We start from the raw sequence: 22,336 nt of genomic DNA, 5'->3' as shown, positions 1-22,336 counted from the left end.
TCATTCAATCAAATATTTATTGAATACCTACTGTATGCCAACATTGTGCAGTAGTGACTTCTAGAATGATAAATGATACTGAACTATCAGGCTGAATTCACCTCTTCTGCCTAGAGAGTATCTAAGTGGGTCTCCCTTCCAGGGGATGAAGGAGTTTGCTATTTCAGCCCAAATCCCCTTACCCTGGTTCTGGTCTTTACGGCTTGGGAGTTAGCTCATCCCAGCTCCTGTTACAATGCTGCTGCCTTCCTGCTCCCTACTCTCTCTGGCAACTTTCAGCTTGCAACTTTCCCGGATCCAGCGGCTTCCTAGCAAAGTGTGGTAGAGCCAGGCAGGCCCCTAACCTCAGCTCCTCATCTGGCTTCTACCTCAGACTCCCAGGCAGTGGGGCCAGAGGAGCCTCTCTGAGTGAACTGCCAAGGGGGAGCCATGTGAATGATACTTTACACTGTAGGGCTTCGCCCTGCTGGAGCAAAGATCACAGCCCCTACCCGCAGCCTGACGCTACCCCTGACCGAGATACCTTCCCTCTGGCATCTCCCCACAAAGGTCACCTTCCATTCAAGGAATCAAAACTCAACTCTGGTAACAGGCACAAAGTTTCAGTTATGCAAGATGATGAAGTTCTGAATTATGCAAGATGCAAGACTATTCTGTTCTAGAGGTCTGCCGTGCACATAATCTCTTAAATTTTAAGTATCGTACACACTTACAATTTTGTTAGGTGATCTTGGCCAGGCACGGTGACTCACGCCTGTAATCCTAGCACTTTGGGAGGCTGAGGTGGGAGGATCACTTGAGCCTGGGAGGTTGAGGCTGCAGTGAGCCATGATTGCACCATTGCACCCCAGCCTAGGCGACAGAGTGAGACCCTGTCTCGAAATAAATAGATAAATAAATAAGTAAAGAAAAAAAGAGAGTAGGTCTCATGTTAAATGTTCTTACCACAGTTTAAATTTTAAAAAATCAACTAGGGCTCACCCTCAACACACCCTCCCTTTGTCAACCTCTACAGCCTGCATGCCACAGCAATCGGCAGCCTGACTGTTGCACTTGTCCAAACACAACTGACTGCAAGGCTCCCACAAACACATGCCCAGGCACTCCTGCCCCTTAGGATTCTGTGGTAAGCAGACCACCAGCAGACGGAGGCCCCCAGGAGACAGGCCCATAGGAATTTTCTACTTAAGGGACCACAAAGTCCCAAAGGGCTACAGAGAGTTGAACGAGAAGAGTGCCCCACAGATGCAAGTTGTGGGGAGGCGTCAGGCATTTATTTCTGGAGCAGAGGTGAGGTGGAGCAATGGCCTCAGCAGCGGACGCAGTTGCGCATGAAGTCGACACAGAGGCTTGTGTAGTAAGTAGGGTAGTCACGGAGGTGGCTGACGTGTGCAGATGACACGAAGTCCACAGAACGCGCCAGGACCCGGCGTGCCAGGCGTGCCTCCACCATGCGTTCTACGTCTCTGGCCAGGACTACTTCATCAGCCCTCGAGTAGAGGTAGAGCTCGGGCCAGCGAGAGCCTGCGTCCTGTAGCCTGTCATAGAAGTGGGTGTGGAAGAGGGCTGTAATGGGAGCAAGCAGGACGTGGAACAGGACAACCACCAGGGCAAAGGCCACCAGCAGCAACAGGCGCAGCATGGCAGCCCGGCGCTCCAGGATGGCTGCCAGGGCCCGCAGAGCCCCTGCCAGGTTGCTGTCACCAGGAGCGCTGTCAAAGATGGTGCCCACCACACGCAGGTGGCAGAAGCGACGGGTCTGCAGGAGCTCCAGCACGTAGCGGTACAGCATGACGCCACCGTTGCTGAAGACATGGAAGAGCAGGGGCTCCTTCTCTATCTCATAATCAAAGAGCAGCTCGAGCAGCTTCTGGGCCAAAACACGAAGTGAAGGGATGCCCAGCGACTCGGAGAAGAAGACCATGTGCCACGGGGCTGTGTATCGGATTACGATGCAGCCCTGGGGAGAGAGGCCCGGTCAGTCCTCACAGATGAGGTGGGGGTAGTGGGTACAAGCTAAGGTCAGAGAGGCCCAGCAACCCCAGCCTGTAGGACATAGGCCATGGGGCCCACAGAGTCAGCAATGCTCTGGGTCCTGCTTCAGCCTGAGCCCACCAGCCCGCCGCCCACAGACACAGGTGCCTTCTGGGCGGGGAAGGTATACTTAAGGCCCATTTTTGGACTAATTGCTTCATGCTGGCCAAGCCCTCTTGGCCTGGAGTGGTATTTGAGGCCCAGAGCCTGAAGCCTGTACTGGAGACACTTGGGCTGACCAGAGGAAGTCTCTTTACTCTGGTTCCCTCCTGTCTGCGCCCTGCCCTCCCATGCTAGACCTTGCACATTTGGGGCAGGGCCTCACTGCTTGGCTATACCCTGCCCCAGCACCTCAGATCTGCACTGTCCCTACCTCCCAGACACAAGTAGTACCCCTATGAGACCAGTACCCAAGAGCTGGCCTGCAGGCCCCAGCCCTGACCACCAGAAGCCACTTCTGAGCCAGGCCCACATGACTTTCATCACTGGTCACTGTCACCTTCCCTCTCTCCCAGGCTCCTAAAAACAGAGTCCATACTGTCTGGACCCAGGGACCTGACACTCAAATGTCCCTGGTTCCCAGGCCTGGGATCACTCCTCATACCTGCCCTGAAATTCCAAATACAGTAAACACTTGTTCCTCGAATTCTAAAATCTGGGCCCAAACTCCCTCTAGGCTTCTATATTCCTCATGCCTGGGCCATGGGTGCCACAATCTCCACACAGGTCCCCTTCTAGGTCAGTTAGAAAAGCCACCATGCCTGGCTCCTAATCCCCTCTCATCCTCCTGTTCCAGAGACAAAGGGCCCTTTGTCAGGGGAATGTGACTTTGGAGAGTGCTGGGGTCAGACAGGTCTGGGTTCAACTCCTGGCACCACTATGTATCAATAGTAAGAACAAGGAGCAGCTTACTACTTTCTGAGTCTGGGTCCCCATCTATAAGATTACGGTGAAATTGGGATAACACCCACCTCATAAGGTTATGGGTAAAATTAGATGAAAAAAATGTATCTCAAATGATCAAAGCAGCACCTGACACAAAGTAAACTCTCCACCAATACCAGCAGTAATTAGTGACGTGGTAGTAACAAGGAGAAAATCATATGGCCACAGTAGTTAAATGACCCATGGCTAAACAGGGATGGTCAGCAGAGGTACCTTGCCATCAGCCGCCTGACCTCCTAGCCCTGGAGTGCCTAAGCATCCCTCCCAAGACTCTGAAGAGGAGGCTGCTTAAGGCCACCCACATTCTCCCAAATGCTCAAATCTGACAGAGGCCTTTCAGTCCCCATTGTATGTTTCTCCCTGGAAGCATCTGGAATCACACACTCCTAGAAATATTATCTTGCAGCCCAGTCTCTTCAATAAGCCAGTAACATGAAAAAAGAGGCTGTTCTATAGCCTGGACAACGTAGTGAGACCCCATCTCTAAAAAAGAAAAAAAAAACGGTCGGGCACAGTGGCTCACGCCTGTAATTCCAACACTTTGGGAGGCTGAGGTGGGCAGATGATGAAGTCAGGAGTTCGAGACCAGCCTCACCAACATGATGAAACCCCGTCTCTACTAAAAATACAAAAATTAGCCAGGCGTAGTGGCACGTGCCTGTAATCCCAGATACCTGGGAGGCTGAGGCAGGAGAATTGCTTGAACCCAGGAGGCAGAGGTTGCAGTGAGCTGAGATCATGCCATTGCACTCCAGCCTGGGCGACAGAGCAAGACTCCATCTCAAAAAAAAAAAAAGAACAAAAAAAAAATACTAGCTTGGCATGGTGGTGCATGCCTGCAGTCCCAGCTACTCAGGAGGCTGGAGGCAGGATGATTGCTTGAGCCCAAGAGTTGAGGCTGCAGTGAGCTATGATTGCACCACTGCACTCCAGCCTGGGTGACAGAGTGAGACCTTGAATCTAAAATCAGGTGGAGAGGGGAACAGTTCTGGATTTAAAAGAGCCTTAAGAAGAAACAAAATAACTAGATGCAATGTATGATCTTAGATTGGATCCTGGTTTGGGCACATCCGCTGTAAAGGATGCTTTAGGGACAATTAGGGAATCTGAACATGGACTGGAAACTAAATGAGACGAAACAAGAAGGTGGAGATCGTGATCTGAAAAAAGCAGGATACAAAGCAGTACACTCAATAGGTCTCATGTAGGTAAAGAAAAGATATATCCTCCCCAAAAAGCTGGAAGGATATACACTAAGTGTAAATAGATGTCATCTCTAGGTGCTAGAATATGGTGTTTTTGTTTTGTTTTGCTTGTTTTGTTTGAGACAGGGTCTCACTCTGTCACCCAGGCTGGAGTGTAGCGGCACGATCACAGCTCACTGCAGCCTCAACTTTCCAGGCTCAGGTGATCCTCCCACCTCAGACTCCCAAGTAGCTAAGACTACAGACACGCACTACTGTGCCTGGCTAATTGTTTTAATTTTTTTTGTGGAGATCAGGTTTCACCATGCTTCCTAGGCTGGTCTCAAACTCCTAGGCTCAAGTGATCCTCCTGTCTCAGCCTCCCAAAGTGCTGGGATTACAGGCATGAGCCACAGCATCCACCTTGTTTTCTTTTAAATAATAAAATATTAGAGTTTTGGATTGGACTCTTTTTTTCTCTACATTCATCCTGTCCTCCCTATTGGAAAGTCTTCCTTTCCAAGACTACCCCTCTCCCAACCCTGCAACCTCAACACCTCTGCCTTCTCTGGGATCTTACTCCATCTACTTTCTCCCTCGTGCCTTCTGCCCAAATAGCATCTTTACTCCCGCCCTGTACAACGGCCCATTTCCCAAAGACTCTTTCTGCAGATTCTGTCACACCTTCCTGGGTTTTCATATCCATCTCTGGCCACTCCTCCTTTCCTCATAGGACCCTCTTCATCTTCCACTCCATTAAGTCTGGGTTCCTCAGGACTGTCCTAGGCCCTTTTCTGTCCCTCTACACACTCCCTGGGGGATCTCATCCACTCCAGAGCCTATGGATTCTCTTCCAGTGTTCCAGTCTCAAAAAACACACCCCCCTCTACCCAGGAGGTGCCCAGCCAGAAACCTGGCATTACCCTGGGAACCTCCCTATCCCTGTGCCCATGCCCAATCTCTCATTAAACTACCATTCTACCTCCTGACAAGCTCCTCAATCCATCACCTTACCTCTACCGACACCCCCAGCTCCAAGGTCCTGACTACCCTCTGTCCCTGGATCATGGCAAGCCCCTCTAAACTCATTTCTGGCTTCCTGCCCCACCCCTCCAATCTCCCCGCTACTCTGCAGCAAGGGACTTTGTTTATTTTGAGACAGAGTGTCGCTTTGTTGCCCAGGCTGGAGTGCAGTGGTACGACTTCGGCTCACTGCAACCTCCACCTCCCGAGTTCAAGCGATCCCTACCACCTCAGCCTCCCTGGTAGCTGGGACTACAGGTGTGCACCACCACGCCTGGCTAATTTTTGTATTTTTAGTAGAGATGGGGTTTCACCATGTTGGCCAGGCTGGTCTCGAACTCCTGACCTCAAGTGATCTGCCCACCTCGGCCTTCCAAAGTGCTGGGATTACAGACGTGAGCCACTGCACCAGGCCAAAAGCGACTTTCTGATTCATGAATCTAACATCACATCCCTGCTTAAATACCCTGAGGACCCCCTCCAAGCCCCACCTCTTGCCGGGTGCCTGTCCCTTCATTCTTCATCCCAGCCATACTTGACTATTCCTGGTCCCCCTGCCTGCCCTCAAGGATCTCAGGCTAATGAAGAAGCCAGACAAGCCGAACCCAGTGAGCAGAACTCACAGCTGAAACTGCCCGCAGTGAGGCTGTCTGTACAAGGCAACACCAGAGCCCCAGCCTCGGAGGTTGGGGAGAGGCTTCAAGCTCAGAACTACATTTTCCCCCAATTTCTCTCCCATTCCAGGGCCACTACACACCTCGGTCAGGCGGGATGTGGACGTGGGTGAGTGGAGGGATGCTGAGGGGAAGGGGGCTCAGCTGGCCTTTCTCCCAGGTGCCCCCCCACTGCTCAGTCCAAGGCTTCCAGCTGGCAGTTGGAGCTGTCTGTATGGGTACCCCCGCAGGAGGCTGTTTGCGGGAGAGATCTGGGCTGAGGAGGGGAGGGTGGAGTTGGAGGCCCAAGATGTGAGAAAGGCTTCCAAAATATAACCAGGTCCTGCTAAGGCCCTCTGCAGTTACCACAGTCTCTATATCCAACCTTGGTTGGATGAGAAGAAGCATGAATCTCTTTTCCAAGAGGCCCTACTAGTCTGGGAATGTGAAAAGTGCCATGGACAGTCATAAGACAGAAACTCACCTGGTGGGAAAGGAGGAGGTCCTGGGAGTACAAGCTATGCCCAGACACCCAGCCCTGGCTCCTGCTGCCCGCAGAGGCACTGGCCAGTTAACAGGGACTGGAGCCTGGGCCGACTCTACAACTGTAAGGCACATCAAGGGTGGGCTGCCCATTGTGGAATGCAGGGAGGAAGGAAGGGGAAGCCATCAGGAGACCAAAGGGGTCACGCCAGGCCACAGAGCTGGCAGCCAAGTGGGGATAATCCCACTAAGTCCCTATAACCCCATGGCCTTCCTCACAGGCTTTTTTTTTTTTTGAGACAGAATCTCACTCTGTCACCCAGGCTGGAGTGTGATGGCACAATCTCTGCTCACTGCAACCTCCACCTCCCGGGCTCAAGCGATTCTCCTGCCTCAGCCTCCCAAGTAGCTGGGATTATGGGCACACGCCACCATGCCGGCTAATTTTTGTATTTTTAGTAGAGACAGGGTTTGATCATGTTGGTCAGGCTGGTCTCGAACTCTAGAGGCTGTTCTTAAAGCCATTCCCAGGCTTGCCTCAAAGGTGGTCAGCTCTCACGGCAGCCCAGGGGAGAGGGCACCAGAGTACTCACCCTTTTGTAGTAGATGGCGCTGTACTTGGCAAGGTTCTTGTCCTTGCAGCCACCCCAGCCCAAGAGAATCACCACAGGCTGCCGAGTTTCTGCCTCCTTCCCACCTGGGCTGGGGCTGTTCTCTGAAACACAGATGTGGACTGTCAACACCAGAGCTGGGGTGGAGGCGGGGGTGACTGCCCAATCCAGAGCCAGCAGCACTCCGGCTGCTGCAGGCAGGGAACCAACGCATGCCAGGCTCAGGCATCCTGCCAGCACGCGTGCACCAGTTCCCACCCCGTGCTGCTCCAGCTGCCTTTCTGCAGGCCTCTCAGGAGGCACCATGGGGTCACCGGACAAACCAACACAAGGGCACCTTTCTTTAGAGACCCAAAGACAGCCCAAGTGAGGAAAGTAAATACCTTCTCCATGCCCTTTCCCCTTCTGATCCAGGGCTCAGCAAACTGCAACCCTGGGGCCAAAACTGAGCCCACTGCCTTATTTTTTGTATGGCCTGCGAGCTAAAATAATTTTCACATTTTTAAATGGTTAAAAAAAAATCGGCCAGGCGCGTGGCTCACGCCTGTAATCCCAGCACTTTGGGAGGCCGAGGCGGACGGATCGCGAGGTCAGGAGATCGAGACCATCCTGGCTAACACAGTGAAACCCCGTCTCTACTAAAAGTACAAAAAAAAAAATTAGCCAGGCATGGTGGCGGGTGCCTGTAGTCCCAGCTACTCAGGAGGCCGAGGCAGGAGAATGGCGTGAACCTGGGAGGCAGAGCTTGCAGTGAGCCGAGATCGAGCCACTGCACTCCAGCCTGGGCGACAGAGTGAGACTCTGTCTCAAAAAAAAAAAAAAAAAATCAAAAGAATATTTTGTGACACGTGAAAATTATATGGAATTTAAATTTCATTGTCCACAAATAGTTTTATTGGAACATGCCACACTCATCATTTACTTAGGGTCTATGGCTACTTTTACACTAAGAACAGCAGAGTGGAGTAGTTACAACAAGATCGGGTGACTCACAAAGCCTAAAATATTGACTAGCCCTTTACAGAAAAAGTTTGCCAGCCCCTGTTCTAATTCCATGAGCAGATGGAAGAAGAGGGTCTTTTTTGAGATGGAGTCTTGCTCTGTCACCCAGGCTGGAGGGCAGTGGCATGATCTCAGCTCAGGGCAACCTTCATCTCCCAGGTTCAAGCAATTCTCCTGCCTCAGCCTACTGAGTAGCTGGGATTATAGGCACCCACCACCATGTGCAGCTTTTTTTTTCTTTTTCTTTTCTTTTTTTTTTTTTTTTTTAAGAGTAAAGAAGGGGTTTTGCCATGTTGGCCAGGCTGGTCTCGAACTCCTGACCTCAAGTGATCTGCCCACATCAGCCTCCCGGGAAGAAGAAGGTCTTAAAAGGAGAAATGGATAGGACAGTGCAGGCAGGGACATGAGGCTGACTGACTCTGGCCCATACCAAGCCACCTACCCTGTCCTGCCAGAGAATAATAACAGCCTATATTTATTGAGGTTTAACCCTTATAACAATACTCTAAGGCAGGTCCTCTTATTACAGATGAAGAAACTGAGGCAGAGTGAGGTTAAGGTACTTGTCTAAGCAAAGTGTAGGGCTGGGAATCTGCCCCTGCTCCTCACCCTATACTACTCCAGCACCATCTGTGCTGCCACCCCATCCACAGCTGGTGATATGCTAAGAGGCACAAACCAGCCGCCACCACCACCAGGGCTGCCTTTGAGGAAGCCTCCCTGCAATCTTGTCAAACAGACCTCATCTCATTTCCCCTGCAAAGTGAATACCCGCCTCCTCAGGGGGACTTCTGTACAAGGACCGTCTGTAGCCAGTTAATCTGCCCTCCCAAAAGGGCCGGCATGCACCCTTCCAAGGACCAAGCCACTTGGATATTATGCTCAGCTGCCACCCTGAAATTTATGGATGCCAGTGGTGACCTGGCAACAGTAAATTTCAAGGCTAGTTAAGAGGATGGTAAATATAAATCACTAACCTTTGGACAAAAGGAAGACAACAATTTCCTGTGGAAATTAATGTGATTGAAAAGTTCAATGTTCCTGCTCTCTAGTGGTGGTGACTCTGGCCTTCGGAGATTAACTGCCCGCACCGGTGGGGGTCCCAGGCCTGGCTGCAACTCAGCCTGGAGCAGAAGCTGCCAAAGCCTCAGTCCCCTGCTGACACTTGCCAGCCCTCCCGGCCTCCACGGGTGCTGGCTCGGCCTCTGATGAGGGAGACAGTCCCACAGGTCTATCTCAAGCAGTTCCAAATATTCTCACCACTTTTCTCGGCCTAGTGTCCCCATCTTCTGCCAGATGGCTCTTCACCTGCACTGGCCTTTCTGGTGGAGAGGCCCTGGGCTTCAGTGGGGCCCCAGCCCAACCTTGCTGGGTATGACTCTGCCCACGAGGTTTAGGCTGCGGCGGCCTCATGGAGGGTAATCAGCAGCTACCGTTTGAACCTGCTTTTGCATCTTCGCGACCCAGCAACTCGATTTCCAAGACCCTGTTCTGGGAGGCTCCCTTACCTCTGCAGCTGTCTGAGAACAGGCTCCTCTTCCCCTGCCTACAGGGTTTCCCCCATGTGCCACCACCGAGACACCAGCAAAGGGCTTTGGGATTTATTGCAAATACAGAGAAAGCAACCAAGGGAGGTCACATCTCCTGGCGGCCACGGGATGTCAAGGCCAGCCCCCACCAGCAGAGATGGTGCACTCCCAATTGCCAGAGGTTCAAACAGCTGCTGCTGGGCCTCCCAACTGCCCCTCCTCCTGAGGCTGGGATTTATAACTCCGTTTTGCTGGCAACCTTGGCTTTACCAACTCAGGCAGATGAATGACTCTTCACCCTCCATGAAGGCGAAGAAACCCTCAGAATACTGGCACCCTGGACAGACTGCCTACTCCCATAGCCCAAGCTTTCTGTAATATTCTTTATTGATTTCTTTATTTTTGGAGATAGGGTCTCGCTCTGTTGCCCAAGCTGGAGTGCAGTGGCACAATCACAGCTCACTGCAGCCTCAACCTCCTTGGGCTCAAGCCATCCTTCTACCTCTGACTTCTGAGTAGTTGGGACCACAGGCATGCGCCACCATGGCCCGGCTCATTTAAAAACACTTTTGTTGTTGTTGTTGTTGTTTGAGAAGGAGTTTCACTTTTTTGCCCAGGCTGGAGTGAAGTGGTGCGATCTTGGCTCACTGCAACCTCCACCCCCCGGGTTCAAGCGATTCCCCTGCCTCAGCCTCCTGAGTAGCTGGGATTATAGGTGCCCACCACCACACCTGGCTAATTTTTGTATTTTCAGTAGAGACGGGGTTTCACCATGTTGACCAGGCTGGTGTCGAACTCCTGAGCTCAGGCAATCCACCCGCCTCAGCCTCCCAAAGTCCTAGATTACAGGCGTGAGCCACCGCGCCCAGCCAAAAGTCATTGCTATGGCTATTGTTATTCATTGCCACATCAGGATCATGATTCTTCCATTCTCTTGTACAAACTCCTCCCCTTTTGTTACTTATTCCACTGGCCATATCACCCTCTCCCCGTCCTGCTGCTGACAACTCCAGGCCTCTGGCAGCTAACTTTGAGGCACTGAAAACTTTGGCCCCTGGCTGGATCTCCCACTCTATTCAGACTTACCAGAACCCTGACAAGCAATCAAATATACCTTGTTCCTAAACCATTAAGAACTTCTCCAGCAAAAAATGCTAACACACACAGCATGATGTGTCAGGCACTATTGTAAGCATTTTACATATCAACTCATTTATTATTCACAACACACCTGTAATCCCAGCACTTTGGGAGGCCAAAGCAGGCAGATCACTTGAGCCCAATAGTTCAAGACCAGGTTAGGCAACATGGCGAAACCTCATCTCTATAAAAATTAGTTGGGCAAGGTGGCACACGCCTGTAGTCCCAGCTCCTCAGGGTGCTGAGGCAGGAGGATGGCTTAAGCCCAGGAGATCAAGGCTGCACTGAGCCATGATCATGCCACTGTACTTCAGCCTGGGTGATGGAATGAGACCCTATTATCAAAAAAAAAAAAGCCAGGTGTGGTAGCTCACGCATGTAATCCCAGCAATTTGGGAGGCCAAGGCAAGCTGATCACCTGAGGTCAGAAGTCCGAAACCAGCCTGACCAACATGGAGAAACCTCATCTCTACTAAAAATACAAAAATTAGCCGGACGTGGTGGCACATGCCTGTAATCCCAGCTACTCAGGAGGCTGAGGCAGGAGAATCGCTTGAACCCAGTGGTGGGGAGGTTGCGGTGAGCCGAGATCGCGCCATTGCACTCCAGCCTGGGCAACAAGAGCGAAACTCCATCTCAAAAAAAAAAAAAAAAAAAAAATTGCAATACTCTTATGAGCAAGAATTCTCATTTTACAGACGAAAACCTGAGGCACATACAAAACGGCTTGCTCAAGGTTACATAACTAACAAGCAGTGAAGCTGAAATCCAAACCCAGCTGGCCTGACTCTAAAGACCAGCTTGTATCCGCTACCCTAGCCAGCCCTGTAGATAACAAAACCATCTCTATCACCTCAGCTCCAAACCTGTATATATGGCTGCCTCGTGTACATCAAGAGACCCCATAATGACCTCATCTACCTGCTTCTCCCAGCCAGAACTTCAATATATGCTGCCTCATTTGGTCTTGCAACCATCCTAGGAGTTAGCTACTATTACTATCTCCATTTTACATATGAGAAAACTAAAATACAGAGAGGGGAAGTCCCTTTCCCCCAAGAACACACAGCCAGGAAGCAGCAGAGCCAGTGCCCACTCTCCGGACCAGCATGCTCTACCGCCTCCACCACTGCGACCTGGCATGTGCTCTCTGCTCTCCAGCCCACAATGCTGAAGCTCCGTGTTCATGCTTTGCTAATGCCCATTCCACCTATAGAATCAGCTCACTACTTACTTCCAGGAAGCCTTCCTTGACGCCCTCCCCAACGCCTTCTCACCACCCCCCACCCCAAACCATCAGACTGAGTGAGGTGCCCCTCCTCTGTACTGTCACAGCACCCACCACCACACCACTACACTTAACACACACTACACAGACAGTGTTCATCAGGAACAGGTAGGAGGTTCATCAAGGCAAGAGATGGTGAAGGCCTGAACCAGAGCAGTGGAGAGACAGATAGGGAGGGGTAGAAATGACAGGAAGAAAACCATCACAAGAATTCTGGAACATGTATCAAAAGTCTCAAAAACATGCAATCTTTGCCGGGCACGGTGGCACAAGCCTATAATCCCAGTACTTTGGGAGGCCGAGGCAGGTAGATCACTTGAGGTCAGGAGTTTGGGACCAGCCTGACCAACATGGTGAAACCCCATCTCTACTAAATACAAAAAATTAGCTGGGCACGGTGGTGGGCACCCGTAATCCCAGCTACTCAGGAGGCTGAGGCAGAGAATCACTTGAACCCAGGAGGCAGAGGTTGCAGTGAGCAGAGATTGCGCCACTGCACTCCAGCCAGGGCAACAAGAGCAAAACTCCATCTCAAAAAAATATATATATATCATGCAATCTTTGACTTGGTAATTCCACTTATAAGAAAGAAAAATGTTAAATCATGGAGAAATATTCAATAATACATTAAGCAGATCATAGACATAAATGTAAGAGCTGAAACTACAAAACAGAAGAGAACGTACGAGTAAATCTTTGGATTAGGCAGCAGTTTCATAGACATGCCACCAAAAGTACAAGGAACAAACAAACAAAAGAGATAAATTGAGACTTCATCAAAATAAGAACTTTTTACTTCAAAGGACATAATCCAAAAAAAGTGAAATAAAGAAAAACCCCACAACATGGAGAAAAATATTTGCAAATCATGTATCTGATAAGGGAGTAATATCCAGAATACAGAGAAAACTCCTAAAACTCAACAGCAAAAAGTAAACCCAACTCAAAAATGGGCAAAGGACCTGAATATATTAAGCAGGTCTTTCTCCAGAGAAGATTTACAAATGGCCAATAAGCACACAAAAAGATGCTCAGCATCATAGCCATTAGGGAAATCAAAATCAAAGCCACTATGAGGTATCTCTTTATACCCAGGATGGCTATAACTAAAAAGTCAGATAATAAACAAGTGTTGGTTGTGGATGAAACCAGGACCCTCATACACTGCTGGTGGAAATGCATAATGGTGCAGCCACTTTGGAAAACACTATGACAGATCCTCAAAAAAATTAAACATAGAGTTACCACATGACCTCACAATTTCCCTCCTAGGGATACATCCAAGAGAACTAAAAATATACATCCACATGAAAACTTGCCCATGAATGTTCATAGCAGTCATAATAACCAAAACGTGGAAACATACCTCCTATCATCTGTGAACAGATAAACAAAATGTGATACATCCATACAATTAAATACTATTCAGTCATAAAAAGGAATGAAGTACTAATACATGTGATAGCATGGATGAACTTTGAAAACATCATTCTAAGTGAAGTAAGTCAGATACAAAGGGGCACATATTATATGACTTCATTTATATAAAATATCAAGAATAGGCAAATCCACAGAGAATGAAAGATTAGTAGTTGCCAAGGGCTGGGGGGAGGAGGGAATGGAGAGTGACTACTAACAGGAATGGGGTTTCTTTTTCAGATGATGAAAATGTTTTGGAATTAGATAGCAGTGATACTCTTACAATTCTGTGAATATACCAAAAGCCAGTGAATTGTACTTTTTCTTTTTTTTTTTTTTTTTTTGAGACAGGGTCTCACTCTGTCACCCAGGCTAGAATGCAGTAGTGAGATCATGGCTTACTACAGTCTCAACCTCCCAGGCTCAAGCGATCCTCCCATCACGGCCTCCTGAGTGCTAAGACTACAGGCACATGGTACCACGCCTGGCTAATTTTTTATTTTTTGTAGAGACAGGGTCTCACTATGTTGCCCAGGCTGGTCTTGAACTCCTGGGCTCAAGCAATCCTCCCACCTTAGCCTCCCAAAGTACTGGGATTACAGGCATGAGCCACCGCGCCTGGCCAGAAGTACATTTTTAAAGGGTGGATTTTATGGTATGTGAATTATTTCTCAACGACGCTATTATTTTTAAAAATAATAGTAATACATTAAGTGAAAACACAAGTTATAAAGCAATATCATAACAGAATACCCATATATACACACATACTACACAAACGCACACTTTTTTTTTTTTTTTGGCAGTCTCACTCTGTCACCCAGGCTGGAGTGTAATGGTGCAATCTCCGCTCACTACAACCTCCGCCTTCCAGGTTCAAGCAATTCTCCTGCCTCAGCCTCCCTAGTTGCTGGGATTACAGGCGCCCACCATCATGCCCAGCTAATTTTTGTAGTTTTAGTAGAAACGGGGTTTCACCATGTTGGCCAGGCTGGTCTCGAACTCCTGACTTCAGGTGATCTGCCCACCTCGGCCTCCCAAAGTGCTGGAATTACAGGCGTGAGTCACCGCGCCCAGCCACGTTATTTTTTTTAATGCATAGAAAAAAATACATCAAATATTAATGCAATTATTTCTGGGATTAGAGGCAATTTCTTTTTCATGATTTTTTTCCCATTTTCTAAAATCAGTATGTATAACTTCTGCAATGAAAGTTAAAATATTATCTCAAACAACAGGGGAGGTGGTCCAGCAGAGTCAAAAGCAGTTGAGAAGTCAAAGAGGCCAGGGATGCCCAGAAGCCCCTCAGCAATGCGGAAGGATTCTTTTCAACCCTAGCACTTCTCGAGTACCCCACAAAACAATTTAATCTCACAAGCTCCCTGTCCTCTAGAATTTCTCAACAAATAACACTGACACAGATAGTGCAAGAATTACAAATACGTATATTGTACAACAGTTCAAGCCATAAAACTCAAGCATAAATTAGATTGTGTATATCCCAGGGGCATATGCGGAAGACAAAGGAATGGGCTGATAAGGCATAAGGGTCTGCAGTACAATATGTACTTTTTTATTCGCAAGCCAGAATGAAAATAGAAACTATGTTTTCTTTTTAAAATGCAAAAAATTGGCCAGACGCGGTGGCTCACGCCTGTAATCCCAGCACTTTGGGAGGCCAAGGTGGGCGGATCACGAGGTCAGGAGTTCAAGACCATCCTGGCTAACAGGTGAAACCCCGTCTCTACTAAAAATACAAAAAATTAGCCAGGCGTGGTGGCAGATGCCTGTAGTCCCAGCTACTCCGGAGGCTGAGGCAAGAGAATGGCGTGAACCCGGGAGGCAGAGCTTGCAGTGAGCTGAGATCACGCCACTGCACTCCAGCCTGGGCGACAGAACGATATTCCATCTCAAAAATAAAATAAAATTAAAATTAAAATAAAATAACATGCAAAAAATTGAAAGATTCTTAATTTTCTCTACTCCCCAGAAAAACTTTCTAGTGTCTCACAGTTCCTATATTTAAATCAAATTTTTTCTTCTTTGAGACAAGGTCTTTCTGTGTTGCCTAGGCTGGAGGGCAGTGGCGCAGTCATGGCTCACTGCAGCCTCGACCTCTTGGGCTCAGGTAATCCTCCTACCTCAGCCTCCCAAGTAGCTGGGACTATAGGCAAGCACCACCATGCTCAGCTAATTTTTGTATTATTTTGCAGAGACAGGGTTTGGCCATGTTGCCCGGGCTGGTCTCAAACTCTTGGGCTCAAGCAATCCACCCGCCTCGGCCTCCCAAAGTGTTGGGATTACAGGCATGAGCCATTGTACCCGGCCAAATTACTTTATTTTTTATTTACTTTTTAAAAGAAGAGCAGAGCAGAGTAGCATAGTATCTAAGAGTACATACTGTACAAAATCGTATCTCGGTTCAAATCTCTGCCTCTGCCACTTAATAACTATGACACAGACCTTAATCAAGTTCTCTAAGCTTCAATTTCCTTATCTGTGAAATGGGGATAATGATACAAAGAATTAAATAACATAATAGCTATAGAGGGCTTATCATGGTGCCTGGCAGAAGGAAAGAGTTCAATAAATTAAAATTATTATTACTTCACAAGTAATGCATACTCACTGTAGAAAAAGTAGAAAATGAATATCTAATAAAATTGGAATCATATTGTTTGTAATCTGCTTTCTTCCATTTGGCATTATATTGTGAACATTTTTCCCTGTCAGTTTATATATTTCTACACCATTATTTTTAGTGGCTTCAGAGAGGCTATAGAATGTTTCATAATTTATGGTGACCAAATCTCTCATTATTGGATATGATGCTGTTTCCAATTTTTTGCTGTTATAAAAATACTTTAATGGACACCTCTTTCTTTGTGCATGTCCCTAATTGTTTCCTAGAAATGGCATCACATTCAGGCAGCCCCTCCTAATGGCAACTGAAATCTCGACATGCACAAGCTCTGGAGTAAGGCTCTTAAGCTGAAATCTGGAATTACTTTGGGCAAGACACTTTACCTCCCCACAAGCGTCTGTTCTTCATCTGTAAAACAGGATTAAGGGTTCTCCCTACTTCACAAGGTGGTTGTGAGGATTAATAAAATAACGAAAGGAGCTCCTGGTGGGCCTGGCATGTGGATAGAACATGGTTAACAGTATAAGTGCCACAGACACTCAGAGAAAAGGAGGCCTGCAAAGAGGCCTGGATCTCAAATCCAGGGTCTAGTACAGCACCAGCACCTGGCATAGAGCAGACACTTAGAAAGAGTTCTATTTTTTTTTTTTTTTTTTTTTGAGACGGAGTTTCACTCTTGTTACCTAGGCCGGAGTGCAATGGCACAATCTCGGCTCACTGCAACCTCCGCCTCCTGGGTTCAAGTGATTCTCCTGCCTCAGCCTCTTGAGTAGCTGAGATTACAGGCATGCGCCACCATACCCAGCTAATTTTGTATTTTTAGTAGAGACGAGGTTTCTCCATATTGGTCAGGCTGGTCTCGAACTCCCAACCTCAGGTGATCTGCCCACCTCGGCCTCCCAAAGTGTGCTGGGATTACAGGCATGACCCACCACGCCCAGCCAGAAAGGGTTCTTATCTAGAGGTGAAAGAAAAGAGATCATGACTCCAAAAATAAATACAACTCCTCTGTATTTAAAAAAAAAAAAAAAAAAAAAAAAGGCCTTTGGGGTCCTGGCAGACAAGGATCAAATCCCAGACCCCTGGCAGACAAGGATCAAATCCCAAACGACTCTTCTCCTGGGTCTTTGAGGTCTGTCCATCATGACAGATCTTCAGGTTTTCATCTCATTCTCCACCCACAAAAGCACAGCGCAGCCCCCTGCCAGGCCCTTGTTCCCTCCAGCCACTCACTGTCCTCCCTCAGGGCTTTACTTCTGCACTTTCTCCCATTCAAGTTCCAAGCAGGCCTGACACTGCTTAGCTTCTGAGATCTGCATGTTCAAGGTGGTATGGCCGTGGACTTGACTTCTGCACTGTCTGCTGCTCACCATGGGGGTCTGTCAGCCCTCCTGAAGCTTCAGGTCCAGCTTGGGCTGCTCTTCTCTAGGAAGCCTCCCCCACTACAGGGCCCACCATGGTGGTCCAGACCCTTCAGCACTGTTTCCTGGGTGCCCCAGACAACTTCCTGAGGGTTAAAATGATGTCTATATTTCTTTGACCTCAGCCACTGATGAGCAAAAAAGGCACACGGTAAAACCTGGGGAGCAAAAATCCCCTCACTTCCCCTCTCTGTGATCCCCTTAAGACCTTCTGTTTACTTTAAGAGCAGAATGTTTGTCCCAGGCCCAGGCCCCGCCCCATTAATTCTATGAATGAATTTTTCTTTATGTTTACTGAACATGAGAGCCACATGGTGCCTTTAAGAAGGTTGCTGGCCTAAGAACAGGTCACAGAGGGGATCTAGGTAGGACCTGGTTGACCATTCTCTGGATGGGAGGAGGGGTGGCACGGCCTGGGCCTGGGATGTCAGAGCAGCTCTGGCTTGGTCCTACAGTGCTGCCAAGTGATTCCATTCAGCTCACTTGGCACCTCATCCCTCCCAGGCCCTGGTGACAGTGAGTGAAGCCATCAAAAACACAACAACAGGAAAATATAGTGCTTATGGGAGCCCCAGGAGAGACCCTTCCCAAATGAAATGAAGTTAAGAGAGGGTATTGAGAGAGTGAGGGGATCACTGGTCTGGGAAAAAGAGAGGGAAGGCAGATTCTGGGTCAAACGACCGGCTTTAGCAAAGGCCTGGGCAGACGACCATCAGTGTGGGCAGCCATAGGTACTGGCTGGTAGGATTCCCAGCAGGAGGATGTTGGGCTGCCAAGCCTGACCTACAAGGCTCAGGGCTCTGAATGACTGCAGATCTGCAGCTGCCTTCCAGCTAGCTAATGTGCTAGCATCAGCTTCTCTGTCAGCTCACAGCAGTGATGGGCTCTGTGGTTTCGATTTTTCAAATACAGGGGAAAAGTAATTTCAGGCCAGGCGCAGTGGCTCATACCTGTAATCGCAGCACTTTGGGAGGCTGCGATAGGAGGACTGCTTGAGCCTAGGAGTTTCAAACCAGTCTGGGCAACATAGTAAGACTCTGTCTCCACATAAGAAAATGAAATTTTTTTAAACTGAAAAAAAAAATGTTTTTAAAGGCTGGGCACAGTGGCTCACACCTGTAATCCCAGCACTTTGGGAGGCTGAGGTGGGTGGATCACCTGAGGTCAGGAGTTCGAGATCAGCCTAACCAATATGGTGAAACCCTGTCTCTACTAAAACTACAAAAATTAGCCAGGCATGGTGGCAGGTGCCTGTAGTCCCAGCTACTTGGGAGGCTGAGACAGGAGAATTGCTTGAACTCAGGAGGCGGAGGTTGCAGTGAACTGAGATCGTGCCACTGCACTCCAGCCTGGGCAACAGAGCGAGACTCCACCTCAAAAAAAAAGTTTTTAAAAAGTAATTTCAGAAACTAAATATGAATGTCCTACACACTTCTCCACCATTAAACAGTAATTGCAAAAGACAGACAATCTCTGGGGCTCCAAAAGACTGTCACTCTATGAGGCCATGCTGGCCTGGAGGGAAGCTCTGCAGATAGGAAGCAAATGGATTCAGGGGCCCACAGAGTCGTGATCTCCTTCTGAGGGGTTTGACAACCTCTAGCTCTCCTCTGGAGCATGCACTGTGAGAGGGAAGGGCAATGAATTAAAGCCAGTCAGGAGGAGCAATAAGGAAGAGAAACAACTGAAGGCCGTGGAGGTGTTTCCCTTGGAGGAAATGTGAAGGCACCAAGCTGTCCTCTTGAAGACAGGAAGATTCCTTGCTCTGTATGGTTACCACCACAATGCTCTAGCCCTGCAGTTAGCACATCATTTTGAAACCACCTGCTTATAAATTCACTCCCCTCCCCAAAACCTCAGCTCCTTGGGTGTGTGAGTCACTTCTGAGTGGCCAACAGAGTGGCCAACAACGATCCCACGGCCAGGACACAGCAAATGCTGAACTGAGAGCGGAAATTACAGGAAGGCCTATTGTGTGGCTCAAGAAAGGGAAGTGCTTTCTAACAATCCCAGCTGCCTCCAACAGGCTAGGATGTTTGGGCAAAAGCATCACCTCAGGCAAGGGTCTGATAGCAATGGAATGCACTCATGCCAACAGAGGGAGGCAGGACAAAACAGCCTCTGAGATTTCTTCCAATTCTAAGACCCAGCCTCCTGGAGCAGCAAAGGGAGCCATAGGATCTGCCACTGCACTCTGGCCTGGGTGACAGGGGAGACTTCATCTCTTAAAAAAAAAAAGAAAGTGGGGGGAGGGGGAACCATAGGGGAAGCAATGCAATGGCAGCACCTGCACTGTGCCAGGGACACACATCCAAACGCTACCTCGTAACCCTCGCAATCCCACGAGGAGGTAGGCACTAGTACTATTCCCATTTCACAGTGGAGGAATCTCAGGCTCAGGGAGGTTCAATAGCTTGCCAAAGACATATAACTTGTAAGACGTGGAGCTGAAATGTGAACCAGGACCACGAGGCTGCCCTCCTGGCCGTGCAGAAGGCAGCTCCAACCCTTTGCAGCCGACGGCTCTCCAAAGGAAATAATATTAACTGACTTCATGGCTTGCTGACGCCAAAACGTGTCCAAAGTATTTTTACATCTAAAAACCCAAAAGCGCTAAGCCAGCAGATCCAGCTCTAGGGAAAAACAGCTGGCCTGGGGCCATCTGTTCTGTGGGAGCCTAAGGGCTGCCCTCTCCTAGACTCCAACCAAAGAACATGAGATGCTACGGGAGGGATCTGGGAAGGCTCTCCTGAAGGAGGTAAGTTTTATGGAGAGCAGAGTATAAGATCAAACCTTTGCATTAGGAAGATCACTGTGGTAGCAATTTAAGAGGCTGGGCTGCAGGCAGTGAGACAGGAGGCGTGAAGGCGATGCTGGACTAACGCAAGTGAGGGACACGCTGGCCTCAGGCTGATCATACTTCAAGGCCCTTCTGCCAGAATTCCCAGAGAGACCAAACTTTCCACTCTCTGACCCCGATCTACTCACACTGTCATGGATGCGGGCCTGCTGTCAAGCCTAATTTTGTGGAGACTCCTACATGTCTTTCTTTAATGTAAGGAGAGAAACAATGCTGATCGTAAATGCCAATTACTGAACTCACTCCATGCCAGGCCCTTTACACAATCTCCAGATGGCCCCAACAGCCCTATGAGGAAGGTTACTATCCTTATCCCCGTTTTGCAGAGGAGGAAACTGAAGTTCAGAGAAGGTAGCTTACCAAAGGTAATCCAGCTCCTAAAGGAAGGAGTCAGGATTTCAGTCGAGTTCTATCCGACGGCAGAGACTGCACTGTTAACCACTGCCAAGAAGAGTGGAGAGGGACGGCTAAGGGTTCTGAGTCCTGGGCTTCTGCAAGGACCGGTGACCCCGCGAAGCTCCCCCTCCACGCCTTCGGGAAAATAATAAGTGATAAGCTAGATGTGGGAAGCCCAATCCCAAACAAAGGAATCAGGAGGGATCCAGCTTTCGGCAGCCTTCAGCTATGAGAAGTGATTAAAGGGCATGGACCTGAGCACCCCGACAGGAAAGACAGAAAAAGAGGTCTCAAGCGAGCAGCTGACTCGGGGCACAGGCGGGGCTCGCCAGGGAGGAACACTCTGGGGCGGGGCTTACGAGGGGCGGGGCTCTCTGAGCCTCTCTAAGTCTAGGACCTGCCAGACCCTATGAGGGGGCGGCCCGCGGGAGGGCGGGGCCGCATGAGGGGCGGGGCTACAGCTGCGCTCGCAACCCACAGGTTCATGAGTTCACCTCCCCGCGCCTGGACCCAACCCTCATTCCATACTCTGGCTCCAGCAGGGCTGATCCGGGATCTCGATGGTGTAGTCCAGCTCTGCCGAGGCCATGGTGAAGGCGCCGGCCCAGAGCACGGGCCTCCAGCCGGAACTCCCGCTTGCGCACCCGTGCCTCACCCGGGCGCCTCCTGGGCACCGCCCAATCACCACACACCTCCCCCGACACGGCCCAATCCCTGCGCCGCGCTCTGTGACCTCCCGCCTTAGCAACCACCGAGTCTCTTCCAGAGCCTCTCGCCTCACCCCACTAGCTCGGCCCTAGCAACCATGCCCCGCCCCTATTACTGGCCCACAGCCATTGGCTAACTCGCTTGATCTGGATCAGGTATTGGTCAGCCGGGGCGCCGGTCAGGAAGAGTCCCCACCCTCTTATGTAGGTGAGAGGCGGCTGAAGAGTTACTGTATTCTGGGAATGGGCAGGGTCACTTGTCCGAACAGAGTCCTATCCTACGCGGCTGAAGCGTGTGCCCTTTGACTTGCATCATCTAGCTACCTCTGCCATCGTCTATCAGCCGCAACTCCGAGGGCTGGAGGTATAAAACCGTACAAAACGGCCTAGGGGGCGCGTGCCGACCCAGCCTCCACCCAGTGGGGTCGAGGCATATTCTGGATGGATGGATGGATGGATGGGTGGGTGGGAAGCAGTCTTCAGTTGATGACTTTAGAGAATGCCCTGTTGATAGGGCCACCGAGAAGCTGGGAGTGCAACTTTCTTGCATTTATCTATATTTACATACTATGTGTCATACTATGTGCCAGTATATTTACATACTATGTGCCAGAGACTGGGTGGGCTAAATAAGTTTCCTTAGGCCCTAGTGAGGATCAAGCCTTTGGCCCTCCCTCTCCCATGCCTTAACGGGAGAGGGAGAGAAACCATGCATGAAGCAGCTCTGATTCTGCGTGTGAGATAAATACTACAGAAGAGTAAGGATTTGAGGAGCTCAGAATCAGAGAAGGGGCATTTATGGCAGTGGGGTTGGCTCTTAAGCTGGGCCTTGAAAGACTTTTAGAGATAGGGAGGGGGAAAGACTCTTTGCATGCCAGGCACGGTGGTTCAAACTCGTAATCCCAGCACTTTGGAAGGCCAAGACGGGAGAATGGCTTGAAGGAGTTCAAGACCAGCCTGGGCAACATAGTGAGACCTTCATCTCTACAAAATAAAA

At 49.4% G+C, this 22,336-nt stretch overlaps 2 protein-coding genes across 6 annotated transcripts in view; one reads left to right on the top strand and one right to left on the bottom strand.

Annotated features, from left to right (window-relative positions):
- Window positions 1-21,692, bottom strand: TMEM53 (transmembrane protein 53). 2 transcript variants are annotated; one of them, XM_054490865.2, is made up of 3 exons: window positions 21,161-21,692; window positions 6,916-7,037; window positions 1-1,960 (listed from the first exon to the last, which is right to left on the bottom strand). In XM_054490865.2, exons 1-3 carry the CDS (start codon window positions 21,219-21,221, stop codon window positions 1,310-1,312), a joined length of 834 nt encoding a protein of 277 aa, XP_054346840.1. In that variant the 5' UTR covers window positions 21,222-21,692; the 3' UTR covers window positions 1-1,309. The 2 variants fall into 2 exon arrangements, with proteins under 2 accessions (XP_054346840.1, XP_063521584.1); XM_063665514.1 differs by lacking the exon at window positions 6,916-7,037 and having other exon boundaries at window positions 21,161-21,361.
- ARMH1 (armadillo like helical domain containing 1) overlaps window positions 21,399-22,336 on the top strand; it is a 52,454-nt gene continuing 51,516 nt past the window's right edge. For 2 of the 4 annotated variants that reach the window (XR_010126476.1, XM_054490693.2), the window contains exon 1: window positions 21,560-21,703. The gene's annotated coding sequence lies outside the window, so the exon portion shown is untranslated. Of the gene's footprint in view, window positions 21,704-22,336 lie in introns of all 4 variants that reach the window. The other 2 variants (XM_054490715.1, XM_054490700.1) reach the window with 2 other exon arrangements.

This window comes from Pongo pygmaeus, chromosome 1, assembly GCF_028885625.2.
Source record: "Pongo pygmaeus isolate AG05252 chromosome 1, NHGRI_mPonPyg2-v2.0_pri, whole genome shotgun sequence".
Classification (NCBI taxonomy): domain Eukaryota; kingdom Metazoa; phylum Chordata; class Mammalia; order Primates; family Hominidae; genus Pongo; species Pongo pygmaeus.
This window is presented reverse-complemented; position numbering and strand designations above follow the sequence as displayed.